Raw genomic sequence first — 14,910 nt, 5'->3', positions numbered from 1 at the left:
TGTTTATAACAGCTCTTTCAATCTCTTTCGTAAGGACTTACCTTCTTATGCATTCCTAAGATTTACCTTATTACCTTCTAGTCTACTTCAGGTTAATCTACTAGAAATCTTCTTATGTATTCCTAAGGATTTACCTTATTATCTTCTAGTCTACTCCAGGTAAATCTACTAGAATACTTTAAAAGTATTCCAGTAGATTTACCTTAAGTACTCTAGAAGTACTGTAGTAGATTTAAGTACTCTACCTTCTTAAGTACTTAAAGATTTACTTATTAAAGACACCTAGAAAGCCTGGGAAGTTGAATAATTATTTCTTGACCAGGATTTTATCCTACTAGTCCTAAACGTTTTGTCTGATTATTTCTTTTACAAAATTAAAATTAATTAATATTCCATTGAAATTCAGTTTACATAGGTTTGATATGTATGGTCTTCAGTATGAGATGAACTGTTACAGTTATAGTTGCTCTAGTTAATAATATCTGTTTCTTTTGAGGAGGATCCGAAAATCCCAACTTCCCCAAGAGAAAAAATTCGACGTATCACATCTTCTACACCAAATAATCCTTTGTCTCCTTTCTACGACCCAACGGGTGCTCCAATGAAACCAGTGGCCAGGCTGACCGTTACCCGCCAAAGAGTGTATGAGAAGCCATGTGACGACTACACGATTCCTACCACATATAACTCCCTTGAAATCACCGATGATACCTATTCTAGAAGTAAGTGAATTTGTTTGTATTTGATATTTTCGTGCGTAATTGTTTCACGTGGTATTTATTTATTTATGGTTTCGGGAAGCATACTTATTATCGTTCTGTATAAGCTACTTATTAAATGAAAGCAAAAGCTTTCATTTAATTACTTATTAAATGAAAGCAAAAGCTTTCATTTAATAAGTAGTCATTAGTTTAACTCAAAAGAAAATCGATCAGCGATTAAATTTATTTTTAATTAAAATATACAGTTTCACCACATATTTAACATTGTAAAATTCATGATTATAAAGGGTAAACGAAAACTTTATCTTTTCTATTCCCGGGTGGCGAGTGTAGAATAATTCTTCTCGTCTACAAATATAGAACGCAGAAAAGAAAAATCAAACAGTCTCAAAATGATCAAACGCAGACACTTTTCATAAATAAAAAGGAAAATATTATTACAGATATACACATCTTTATGTTAAGTACATTTCGAACTCGCGAAGTTAAACCACGCGCTCTGCTTCACAAAAACTCTTCTGGTTCCTCTTACGCAACTAAAATTTCTTCTATATCGAAAGTTCGTCAGGTGGCGCTTGTAATCCAGATGTAACACAGGGTACTTTTTTTAAGCCGAAATGTGCCAAATGCTGTTGCACGGCATTTTGATTTTTTTCTGTATGTTAATTCGTTTTTACTTGGCAGGGAAATGTATATACAGTGTACTGTGAACACGGTATTTCTTACCCAGTCTTTATTTTCGCAACCGTTGACTCTACACCTTTGTCTCCAGTTACAGATATATTCGAAATGGCACAAATTTCGCTCAATATTTATGTTTTTAATTTATGAAGAGTAGCCCAGACGGTATCGTGGTTAGGAAAGCCTGACTGCGAAGGGCCCAGGTTCGAATCCCGGAGGAGAAGGCATGGATGTAAAATTGTCTGTCTCTTCTTAGAACGAAAAGGTGGCCCACCCATTAGGTGCTTCATAATAAAGAGACCACCCCATCTGGCCTTAGGAGTGCGGCATGGGCAAGCGCTCGCCATTTAGAAGGGGAGGGGTAATTGTGAAAAAATCAATTCCGTAAAAATTAAAGTATCTAATTTTTATATGCTTCTCGGGTCCTTATACTTATATTTAGGAAAATGTTGTACTCCTTAGAAAAAAATAAAACATCGTATTTAATTTCACATTTTGCGATTTTTGTTGTCACTTCCAATTTGCATTAACCCTTTGTGGCAGAGTGTGTCCGGTCTGGACACACCTAAAAATTTCCTTCTGTACGCACAGAAAAATTAAATGAAAAAGGATTTATAGGTTACTATAGGTCACTCTGAACCTTTTTTATTTATAGATGGCAGCTCAACACAAACCAGTTCATATATTTTAGCCACGTTTAGTTTTTTAAGACCCTCATTTTTCAAAGAAATTTTCCAGATGTTTTTAAGGTATAAAAAGAATTGTTTGAAAAGAAATTTCCATGTCATTTTGTGGCTGTATTCTATTCTCCTTATTCTATATTAGTTTTAAATTTTTACCTTGAAATCTTGCCTAAAATCAAACGGCGAACCCTAGGTGTACCCAGACTGGGCTCACCGATAATCTAGGACAACTGGAGAGTCTGTATTCTTTGTTTCTCCGCATCTCATCGGTCAGTTCATTGACAACAATGCTCGTTTCAGCACTCTTTTTGAAGATCTATTCAATCAGTGTGCCAACTTTGGGCACACAGAATTAAAAGATAAGTGCTATCTTCACAAACTTTTACTTGCGTACTCCTCTAGGCCTAATCAGACTGCCTACCTTTTTTTTTATCAAAACTTTAACTTTGAAAGAAAGGTTAAAAAATAAACTAGACTAATTCGAGTTTGATGGTTTCCCTTCAAATGCCATTTAACTATATTCTTTTGCGATTTAATATTATCTAATTTATAATAGACACATATTGTATGCCGATGTAATTTTAATACATATGACATGGCAAAAGAATTTTCCCGCAAGTATTTTATAAATTTTCAAAATCTTAAAACGCGTTATTAATGTTCTTAGGACGTTTTATTACTTTAGAGTCATAATTTGATAATTGCACAAAAAAATCCTTTAAAGTACAAATAGTTTTCAATTTTAATTAATGTAAACAATATTAAGTGTTAGCTAATTAAAATAGTTAAGCCTGTCAGTACTTTCTAGTATACAATATCTAGAGGATTTTTCAAATAAGGTGTTCACGTTGAAAAAATTATTCCATTGATATTTTTCATAAAAATGCCTGTCATTTACCTTATTAATACCAAAAACCTATTTTTCTAAAATGATAATTTATTTTTAGTTACGTACAAATGCAAACATTCCGTTTTTCAGTTTGTTTACGGCCTCTGTGTGTGATTTCCGAGTTTCATATCTAGGAAAAAATTATTCCATTGATATTTTTCATAAAAATGCCTGTCATTTACCTTATTAATACCAAAAACCTATTTTTCTAAAATGATAATTTATTTTTAGTTACGTACAAATGCAAACATTCCGTTTTTCAGTTTGTTTACGGCCTCTGTGTGTGATTTCCGAGTTTCATATCTAGGACCTTGGTCAATTTATGTCACGCGGGTGTCACACATTTTGTGTTTAGCTTTACATAAGGAGTATAGCAATGCGTTTTATATCAAAAACCTGTATACATTAATGACATCTAAACCATTTTAGGGTAAGGTTACCTAAGTTGTACCCCCTAAGAAAAAATATTTATAAATCGTAGGATCTATGAAAAAGTAAAAATCATGTATGGTAATAATATCTTGTGTTACTGTTGCTGATATTTATTGTAGTAAAATTCCAAACAGTTATTCAATTTAAAAATACGAACTTATTACGACTTAGACAACCAAGTCGCACCACATATAACTTACGTCATACTACATTTAAAATTGGACAATTAAAAATTACCTTCTTTTTCTCAATTAATTTATTTATACAATTAATTACAACAATGACGACAAAGGTAATTTTAGCCCACAGGGCGTTAGCCCAGAGGGGCTATTAATTTCAAAACGGCATTTTGCATCAATTCACTTTTCAAACTGTTGCCACTAAATATTATCGCCATGTAATACATTTAAAGAAACTAAATAATGAAGATTCTGCATGAATGTTTCTAGCACTGAGGGAAAACAAAGGTACCTAGAGCCATGAAATTATGGATAACGTAGTTTTCCAACCGAATACGGGCACTTAAAAGCCCGAATTTTTAATTTCGATTTCTTTTTATTATCTATTTCAAATTTTGAAAAACTTCAACGTATTTTTGATTAACAAACTCAACGATTTCAAAGCGAGCAATGACAACACTGTACGGAAAAAAACATTTTTATCTCCAGCGAGCGAGACTATGTATAGAAAATTCTAAAGATATGCTGTATTACTGTTTTTAAATATTTTTGTTATATTGCTGAATTGAAGTTTATTTTGTTTAAATTTCGAAGAACATGATATTTAATAAATAAAGGTAACACACAAAACATTAAAAAATTGCCTTTTTGAGCGATATAGAAAATCTGAAATCATGTCAACTCCAGCACATAAGTCGTATACATATCTTTTGCACAGAAGGGCACTGAATTATATTCTTTTTGCGGTTTTTACTCTCCCTCTTACAAACGACCCTCCGACAAACAACAAACGTCCTTCCGACAAACGAGTAACTCGTTTTGCCGAAAGAGGAGCAGATGGCGTGATATTACACCTAATATTTAAAAAATATGATTTAAGCGGTAGTATGACTTGCGCAACCTTACCCTACATCCGAAATTTCTAATAATATTGTTGCGAAAAGCCCAGCTGCGTTAAGGTAGCCTTCCCGCAAAGCGGCGTTAGGGTTGCCAGAAAGTGCTAGAGAAATGCAAGGTTGCTAGATTTGGCGCAAAATCTACCGTTTGGCAACATGCCATAGTCGGAGCGAGAACATTCTAGAACCTATTCTTAACGGGTTTCACGAGAATATTCTCAAAGGCAAGCTAATCCAGCTGCCATAGATATGCCGTATTTTCATGGCCAATTTACGGCTGTATATCAACGGAACTGATAACGTCGCGTCCGTGCGGTAAATCAGTTATAACTCAATATTGGGTTTGGTATTGGAAAGTAGTATCTTGGAGTAGTGTTTTGAGCTCAGAGATTAGCTCGAGAGTGATCAACTGAGTCGGAAGCTGAACTTTTATGCTTTGTTGTGAATCTGTCTTTTCCGTTACAGCCTGAAGGCTGTGTTGCTAATTGTTTCAACGTGTTTATCGTAGTTTTCCGGCGACTATAAACGTGTTTTTCGAACTGTCCTGTGTAAAAGCGCTTACTGGTGAATAAATTGTGTTTTGATTAAAGTGTTATCATCAAGTACTCCAACCACGAACCCATAGAACGCAACAATATACTATACTACATTTTGTTATGTTGCATGCTTTAAATATTATTTATAAAAATATCCACAAATTAATACTTAAAATACAGGATATTCTGTATAGATGTATATAGATATCACGCAATATTATACTGTACACTTAATTTACAGGCTATATGCTGCTACAAGTAGTTTGAAATATTACATAAATCTGTATACACTTTGATATGCTTTGTAAACAGTGTCATACAATATTACATTTGCATCTAATTATAAATGTCTGCATGTTATATTTAAATGTAGTAACTCTGCATTTATAATATATTTGCATATACTACTCCTATGCTTCTCCGTATATTTGTCATTTTTGTTGCCATGAAATCTGAAATAAGCTTATCAGTACAGCTGCTTATCAGCTTATCTTCTTGGGTTTACAGACTCTAGAAAACATATTGCCTCCGAGGATAAAAAAAAGAGAGTTATCTTAAATCTGATGAGTTGCTAAAGATCAAAATTAAGTAAACTGTGATTGATTTAGCCGTACAGATTAAATTAGCTGCCTCTAGTACCCATGTGCTCAGTTTATGTTTCCTTTATCACCAAATACTCTCTAGAGCATTAGTCTTAGTTATGCCGTTCCTCAAAAACCTAGGCTTCCGTACAACTTTCCACTACTCCGTTACACAAATCTTGAATACCAATACGAAATTCAAAAAGTTTTTTAATACCATGTGAATTGCAAACCTAAAATTCCAAAATAATTAATTAGGTCATATTTTTATTTCCGTAATTATTGTTACCTGAAATAATATAATGTCCTTGTGTTTAAGTATAAGACAATGCATTTTATTTCATTTTCTGCGATATAAAGTGTATACAATATTGATATATTTTTCATGCTTTCATTCCTGAAGATAACATAAATTCCACAAATGAAAAAAGAAAAATATGTATAGTTTTATGTGTTATTGAATCCACAATGATCGACTATCACTCTTCGAAAGTATTTGAAACCTTCTGTTTTGCATCTAATGTTATGCAAATTAGTGTGAAATGAAATTTCTGTTCTCTAATGCAAAACTTCAAACCTGTCTTAGTTTAACTGATATATGCTAAGCTACACTGATAAGGAATGCTACAAATTTACTAATACTTGAGATCTGGTAATGATAATTCCAAGAATTAAAATAAAAATATGCAGTAGAACTAAATCGGAAGTTTCCTCAAATGGAGTTCCTCTTAAAAATATCTCATTTTTTTTAAAGTTCTGAAAACTAACAATGTGTATACATTTTTCCCGAACACGAAATTCTTTTTTTTTTTTTTTTTTTTTTTTTTTTTTAGTAAGATTTCTCACAATTCTGCAAGCGGCCAAACCATATATATATATGCTAAAAATGTTTGCATTATATCTTCAGATACTCTCAAGGTACAGTGTATCTTGAAATGCACAGTAGACATCTTAAAAAGTATCCAAGTAATTAAAGTAGTATATTGGAAGAATATTTACAGTCATGGATACAAAGTGGGATGACTGTTTTGGAATCAAGAAAATGTCATGAAATCATTGCTCGTTTGGGAGTATTTTGGGGAGCCGCTTAGGATTTTAAGTAATCGAACTCTATCGTACTAAATTTATGTATTATTAGAATGCTGTGCCTAAGTATGTGTGTGAATCGGCAGCTCGAGTGAAAGCATTAGAAGTCATATAATTCTGACATTATTTTATGGCCAAATGTGTGTATTACCTAGCTGCTTCGCTTTCTAAAAAATATTTAATTGAGACGAGTGTGTAAGGTTATTTTTTAAATCAATCAGTTATTTATAATTTCAGCCTTTACTATAACTTGTCCTTTCCGTTTCCTCACCAGAATGTAAATGAGTTAGGTAGTATTTATTTTAATAATTTGGAATTTTAAGATAGAGCGTGTTTCTAATCGGCGCTGGCAGGCTATGTTTAGCTCCTGCCAGCTCTGATAAATTGGTAACTAAGCGGCTTCGCGTTATATCACTGCCGACTTTTAAATCTGATACACCGGTAGAGTTTCTGAGCCAGATTAGAGTAACATTTAAATGTGTAGTCGTTGACTACTAGTTAGTTGTATCATCGTGAACTGTGCTTGATATTGTTAGCATAAGAGCGTGCATTTATATTCTAATTTATATGTAATTAAAAAAGTTATTAAAACTTTTCATGACTTAGAGTTACTTTAGACATAGCGATAATCTGCCTCACATTAATAATTCCAAGTCAAATAAAATCTCATAAGTTTACTGCATAAGATTTTCTTCCTAAAGGGTCTATGTGAACGCTTCAAGTTCGAGTATTTTTGTTACAGTTCGTCAAGTAACCAAATTTGATATAGTCTGAAAACTTACCTTATTTAGTTCGTCTCATAAACTGGACTTATGGCCTGGCCCATGACCATTTGCTTAAGACGTATTTATGCATGTACAATCCTTATGAAGCACATTATGGGATTCTGTATTTTGTTCTTATTTCCTGATTTTTCACATCTTTTGATTCATTGTTTCAGTGGAATGCCGTGTCAGTGACTGGACAGACTTCCAACCATGCAGTGTGTCTTGTGGCCATGGTTTCAAAATGAGATCTCGTCAGTATACCAATAAAAAGAAAGCAGAAATGGTAGGTTGCACTGTCCAGCTGGTAGACAAAGAACCCTGCAATCCACCCTGCGTTGGGTAAGTCTCATTTTCATGTCTATGTGATTTCCAGATTTTTTTTTCTCTGCAAATCAATCTTAAACTGATGCTGTACTGCCGTTTACTTACTGCTTGTTTACATTCATCTTATTGATCTGTTGATTTTTCTTTTGATACTGTATTTATAGGTTATTTGTTTTATAAGAAAATAACTGAAAGATTTCTAATCCTTTTTACAGCGTGGGCATATTTTTTGCTTTTCATTTTTATTTCTCATTTGATATGCAACGAATCATAATAACAATAATATAATTATAATAATACAAACATTTCCGCGTCAGTCATTAGATGTTAAAAACTGTAAATGTGGTCTTTTGTAGAAAGGTAAGAGTGAGTATACTACGCGGCAACTGAAATTGTGCTTTTATTTCTGCAATCTTATAAGGAGATTGCAGAGAAAATGGTGATAATCTTTGGGAAGATGGTTTCAGAAAAACGCCGATGTCAAATCTATTTTTAACCTCGTCGCTTAATTTTTTAAATAAAGTATTTGATGAAAATTAGCTTTATAATGAAATGAACTAATGCTAAATTTTGGTCAGATAGGTTCACGCGTGGTATATATTTGTAAACGCCGCCCTGAGCGGTTAGTGATCTAAATACCGTATCATTGAGCCCAGATTCGATTTCTGGACAAGGCTTGGATGTTTGTGTATAGTGTCCAAGCGGCATGGGGGCTCATAAAATACCGGCCCGCCGAAAGTCTTCTCGAGAGGCTTGACAAAGAAAGAAAGGTCTGGGGGACCCTTCATTACGGCTATTGATTATTCTCCATCAAAAACATGAAAACTGGGACGAAACTTCTCTTTTTTCATCCTCTGTAGAGGAGCCTGGGCAACGTTTTTAATGATGAAATGGCTAAATGACTAATGGGTATTGACCATTCCTGAAGACTGTATTAAATATCGGTCTTTAGAAACAACAGTATATTCCGAAAAAATGTAGCTTATGCTAGTAAATTTTCAAGATTAGTATGAGTTAGATTTTGAGACACCTGCTTAAAATAAGCTTTAAATTAAAATAAGCTTTCTCTTCTCTCAGCTGTGTGAAAATAATCGATAACAGTCTCAATATGAAGATAAGTATTGCTTTAAAACACGTAATTTTTCCGAGTTTGCAAGAGGTAAATTGCTCAGTAAAAGAAAATTTAAAACTGTTGTTTGGAATAATAAGCTGAGTAAGTCCACAATGAAAACACTTTTATCATTTTATAATATTCAGACAAAAGGAACACGCTGATAAAAACAGCCTTTTTATCTAAAAAAGGTATCTAATCGTGTTATATGTTAAAAAAGAACATAATTCTGCATTTTCTTTCGAAAACTCATTTCAGAATTTGTCTGAGAAATAGTTGCATTTTATTTAGCGAACTTAATTTTCAGCTTTCATTACCTGCACAAAAGCCGAAATCTTTATCCCTTTATTTCTAAGTAGCTTAATATGTTGTGTTTGCGTGCATATATATGTTTTACCCTGATTTTACATTACCGTTTCTCTGTTTATTAATAGATCATAATAAAATAAATATTTTAATGTTAACTCAGGTTTTTCCAGTTATACTTTTACTACATGGAAGGTTTTATGATGGAATTTCCACTAATTCTCTGAAATAATTTTAGTGACTGATTTTAGTGTCATATTTGCTTATAATTGTATCGTAATGTAATGTATTGCTCTTAATTTATTAAGATTTGTTTTCATTTTTATTTGATTAGTTTACGTCACTGAGCTCATTAAAAGCTTTGAAAATATTTAACAAAATTGCATCTACGAGAAGTTTAGCATTATAACCTCAGGAATGATATTTTCTACACCTATTAACTAGCAGACTGTACAATGTTCACAGCGAAGTCCAATTTACTCAGGAGGTTTAAAGAACGTAAATATACTATGTTTTGAAAAATATTTAGAACCGTACTTCCAGCGTTTTTCGATAACATTGATAGTAGAGTGACAAGACGATTGTTCGGAGTTAATGCGGAGCTCTAGGAATAGTGATTAGGTTTGGTTTATTAGATTACGGGAAAATTTCGAGGGCTGTCTGCTTAAGAGAAGGGATGCCTTCGTGGAGGACTTTCTAAGGAAAAATGTTTCGTATGCACATTATACATGGGTAAAACCACAAAAACGCTCATGCAGCCAGCCCTTTCGCGGGATTCGAACTTTGGATCGAACTACCACTGTTCAGCGATTTTACCGCTCGGCAGCTGGTGGGCAAGAGTAGTGATTAATGCGTGTTTCTAGTAGTAAGAATAATTTCAGTTTATTTCTTCAAACTCAGCTTAGAATCTAGCCAGTGTCATCACTCTGGTAGACAGTGTACATCAAAAGCGCAGGAATAATACGTTTAGCACTACGATCAACATTACGATTAGGAAAAAGGTATGTTTGGTTGCAGTAACGAAACTCTCTGTAGGAAAAACGAGGGAGATGCTTTTTTGGAGGACACATAAAATTAGCTTTTATTTGCATTATGCATGAAAAAAACAAGGAAAATTCTACACACTTGAAAATGGAGCCAAAACCAGGAATCAAAACAAATTACCAGCGTTCTGATAGACGATTAAAATTGTATTTTACAAATTGTATTTGTATAAATTGTAAAATTGTATTTTTATAAATAATCATATTCTTGGAAATTTCAGCATTTGGAAAAGATTGATTACGATTCACTGTTTGGGGCAATTTTTGAACAAAATTTTTGATATGCTGATGAATGTTTTAATTGTTTGGCAACTGAAGTATAACATCTTATAAATATTATTAATAAGTCGATCAAAATTTCAGCTTTATTTTTCATTTTGAAAATGTCAGTTTTAGCTATCCCTGAGCCTATTAAATTAATTTTCCAGTTAATTTAGTAGACTTAGGTAATCTGAATGACTTAATAGATCTATCTTATATAATGTATTGTCCAGGTTTTGGTGCGTCGGGGCACTCAATCTAATTAATTTAATCGCTACTTGAATGAAAATTTTAATGCGACTGGGTCTTGGAATTAACAAAGGTGGAAAGCCAGAAATGTCACTGTTGAGGGAAACATGTTTATGAGGTGGAACTGATAGAAATGACAGTTCTTGTTAAAATTATTTAGACTGAACTTATATTAGACCAAACTGTATTTTAGATATGGACTGTCACGAAAATTCGAAATACAATTTCTTCAGTAATGTACGATTTATATCTTTAAACATTAGTAAATACTTTTAGTAATTATTAACAGATCACTTTCAATATTTACAAACAGTGCACAGGAGTCAGTTTTAAGGATTTCAAGATTAATCCATCTTTATTTTAATTAAATTCCAATTCGTCCATTTAATTAATTGCAAAATGTCTTCCATGTCCATCCTAAGTAGGTTTTTCATTCTAAACATTTCAGACAGGAAGTTTCTAATGTAAAATTTATCTATTCCAATGTCTATATATCTCATGATGCAATTTAACTGTACTTTAGTCCAAAGGAGGTTTGTCCCTGAAGGACTATTGTTTTCGTTTTGCGTCGGTTTACTATAAATGTCCGTTTCACTTTTCAAACTGTTGCCACCAAATGTTAGAGTCCTGCATTATATTTGAAGAAATTAAATAGTGAACAATCTGCATAAATGTATGTCTATTTCTCGCATTGTGATAAAACAACCGTACATAGAGCCATCCAATTTTGAATGATGTAATCTTACTGCGAATATGGGCATCAGACAGCCCAAAGTTGAAATTTGGAGTTTGTTTTATTATCGATTTCATATTTTGTAAAACTTTAACCGAATATTTGAGTAACAAACTCAACGATTTCAAAACGAGGAATGGCAACACTCTACGGAAAGAAAAAAAAAACTTTTTATCTCTAGTACGCGGAACTATGTATCGCAAATTTTAAGGATAGGCTCATTTTAAAATTATTTTGCGATATTGCCATTGATCTGAATTTTATTTTTTAAATGCGAAGAACGTGATATTTAATAAATAAAGGCAACACATTAAACATTAAAAAAACCGACCCTGTAGATGTAATTTAAAATCTGAAACCTTTTCTGATTTTTAAAGTTGTTTTTTTTTTTTAAATTTTTGAGTTAATTGAAAATTTTTTGTGAAATAACTGAGTACTAGACTCAGGTTTTAAATAGAATTAAACTAAAATGTTCTCAAAATTACATTCAGTAAACAAAAATAAAAAATTTTTATAGACATATTATTTCAGAATCCAAGCGAACACATATCTCACGCGATAATATTTGGTTTAAATAAAATGCATATTGTGATTCGGGTAGATACGCATAAACATGAATTAAAACAGAAATAATCTCTTTAGTGTTACGATGCACACGAAACTCAATTTCAAAGATTTCGAATTTAAATCTTCTTTATTTGAATTAAACTATGCAATTCGTTACTCTCTACCATGGTTTGCAGTTCCCTTCTTTCGCAAAACAGCAGCACGAAAGGCTATTATTAAATACGGTTTTTATAAGTCTTATTATTATAATTTTTATTATTATTGCTATTATTACTGTTATTCGTAATAGTAGCAGTTATGGTAGTAACAATGCTGTTTAATAGTTTAGTAGTATAATAATAGTATTAGTCTTATTTTTATTGTAAGTAATAGCATATAGGTTATATATTTGATCGTTATATTTTATTTTTGTTGCAGATAGTACTGTATGCATAGGAGTGGTGATGTGATTTATCTAGCTTATTTAACATTAACATCAGAACAAGTTCACGAATTTTATTGTGGCGAAATTGATGTGGTCATCCTTGTCCAAGGCAATCGCGTTGGACCTCTTGTAGATGACAGCAAAACTTTACCCAGCTAAGTCCCACTTTTGAAGGACAGTGTCGTCCGGGAGACGGGTCAAAGGGCTTTCCACTCCTCTTTTCTTAATATCAAAACTTTGCAGAGGACTTTCGGTTTGATGCATATTTTAAGTGGCCCCGTGCCGCACAGACGCTGTATGTATACAAGCATTCATGCTGCCTTCGAGATTCGAAACCGTGCCTTTCAGTACAGCAGTCAGCGTCACTAGTCACAACCCTGTCAGAGCGGCGAGTGTTATAATATATTTATTATTGTTTAAATTTTATTTAGTTGTAGACGATAATGCATAGATGGAGAGTATTATTATTATTAGATTTTACTATGCTGCAGATTGTAATATATAAGTATAATATTCTTTACTTCCTTGTACGAAATAAAGGAAGTACTGTAATTGCAAAAAAATTCGAATATCATATTTCAATGAAAGTATCTGTTCTGACCGCTCTTGAATCCATTTGAACGATTTTTTTTTTTTTTTCCCGTGACATGTGTATATATGGACAGAATAAAGCACTCTTTTTTTCCGAAATGGATTGTAAAATGGATTTAAAATTAATTCAGAAGGGATTTTTTCGCGTGCCATGTGTATGTACGGACAGAATAAAGCACTCTTTTTTTTCCCAAATGAATTGTAAAATGGATTTAAAATGAATTAAGAAGGGATTTTTTTCGTGACGTCTGTACGTACATATGTATGTATCTCGATTAATTCAAAAACTATTAGCCGTAGAACGTTGAAATTTTATATATGAAACTGCTGTAACATGAGTCGTGCACCTCCCTTTTCTGTTGTAATCGGCCTTACCAAATGTCTACCCTTTTACCCGACTCGATGAGCTCTTTTGTTTTATTCTTATATGTTGATAAATTGTGCATTTTTTGCATTAAAAATAATTGAGTTATGTTGTTCTTATCTACGGGTTAAGGGTTTTATGTCTTTAGTTAAACTGCATGTAATAGCTGCATACGATAGTACTATTACCCATTTAAAAGTGTAAGTGGTGCTATGCCTAATGTGGCAGCCATTTGTTTACATTTGAAACTTTTGGTAACATAGTAAAGTTAAGTGATTTGGTGCATCAATTACAGTGTCTTTTGGCCCAGTAGAACAAAAGTCAACTTTACATTTTCGTGCACTGAAAATTTTATTTTCCTGCGTGGCCGAATTGCTTTTTTGTTGTAGAAACTCCGATTTTAATTTCAAAAATTGTTTCTTAACTGTTGTTAACTGTATTTGGGGTTTTGGGATTTTCTATACTTTACAATTTTTAATGGAGATGTTTTGAGTTTTTATGAATTTTTGCCTTGCCGCGCAGTGAGAAATGAATTGATTGAATAAGAAAAATATTTTAATGAAATTCGAGGAAATACGTTTAAGTGCAGCAAAAAATGTGTATAATTTAATAGGCTATACAAGGAAGTCATGTGGTGTCAATATCAAATTTTGTTGTTATTATTATCGTCATAATCACCTTAGATTTTACCTTTGTTTTGGACTAGAGGAATATGTAGAAGAAACATAAATGATAATTATTATGGTTATTAGTTTATTTCATTTTTTTTTCTTCCTTATCAGTCCGCTGTTCGAAAATAGAGGGTTTTGAGCCAAGGAATTTCTTTTAGGCGTGATTAAGTTGAAGCTCTCCAGAATATAGATAAAGACATTTATCTGGCCTTTAAGGATGGTTAAACAATGGGTGTCCATCACATTTCTCCGTATCCATATCCATATCTGGCTTTTAAGACGTAGTTTTGGCCTACGCGTTTATCTGTCCAGAGTTAGCGTTCTCCGTTGGAGAGAGGAAAATATATTCACAAGCAAGTTCCTGATACGTAGATAGTGGCTTCGCCGTCATCTCAGGTGATGCTCTTGACAGAGCTTTTGTTAACACTCTTATCTAAGAAGAATCTCTTCGCTCTAGTATCTAAGCCTCTCGGAGCTACGCTTCGGAGTTTGATTGTATATTAGAAAGTTTCAGAACATGCTCTGCTGTCCTGTTGCTGGTGCATAAATTTCGGTGCATTCCTCAGTTTCTGATTTCTGATCTTTTAGAAGATGTCTTTTCTGATGGTTTACGAAGCTAAGAACATTTTCTGAAAATCCAAAAGAACGAAATAGGAACATGAAACTATTTCTTTTCCTTGGGCAGTTAGTCACACGATCCCTCACTAATTGCAGGCTGAGATGGTGCTAGGTTGCGCCAGGCGAACAACAAAGCTTGCAGTTTAATGTGTGGGAATATCTTGGACAGGAAATTCTCACCGAAGGGGCCTTCCAA

At 32.9% G+C, this 14,910-nt stretch overlaps 1 protein-coding gene across 12 annotated transcripts in view; it reads left to right on the top strand.

Annotated features, from left to right (window-relative positions):
- LOC118186920 (spondin-1-like) overlaps positions 1–14,910 on the top strand; it is a 407,672-nt gene that overhangs the window by 312,615 nt on the left and 80,147 nt on the right. For 9 of the 12 annotated variants that reach the window (XM_085821673.1, XM_085821677.1, XM_085821672.1 and 6 more), the window contains exons 8-9: positions 497–722; positions 7,626–7,791. In XM_085821673.1, coding sequence (XP_085677799.1) covers positions 497–722; positions 7,626–7,791 — 392 coding nt within the window. The remainder of the gene's footprint in view (positions 1–496; positions 723–7,625; positions 7,792–14,910) is intronic. The other 3 variants (XM_085821675.1, XM_085821683.1, XM_085821674.1) reach the window with 1 other exon arrangement.

The sequence above is a fragment of the Stegodyphus dumicola genome, chromosome 8, assembly GCF_044657685.1.
Source record: "Stegodyphus dumicola isolate Sdum_Otavi_A_Nest chromosome 8, ASM4465768v1".
Taxonomy (NCBI): Eukaryota; Metazoa; Arthropoda; class Arachnida; order Araneae; family Eresidae; genus Stegodyphus; species Stegodyphus dumicola.
This window is presented reverse-complemented; position numbering and strand designations above follow the sequence as displayed.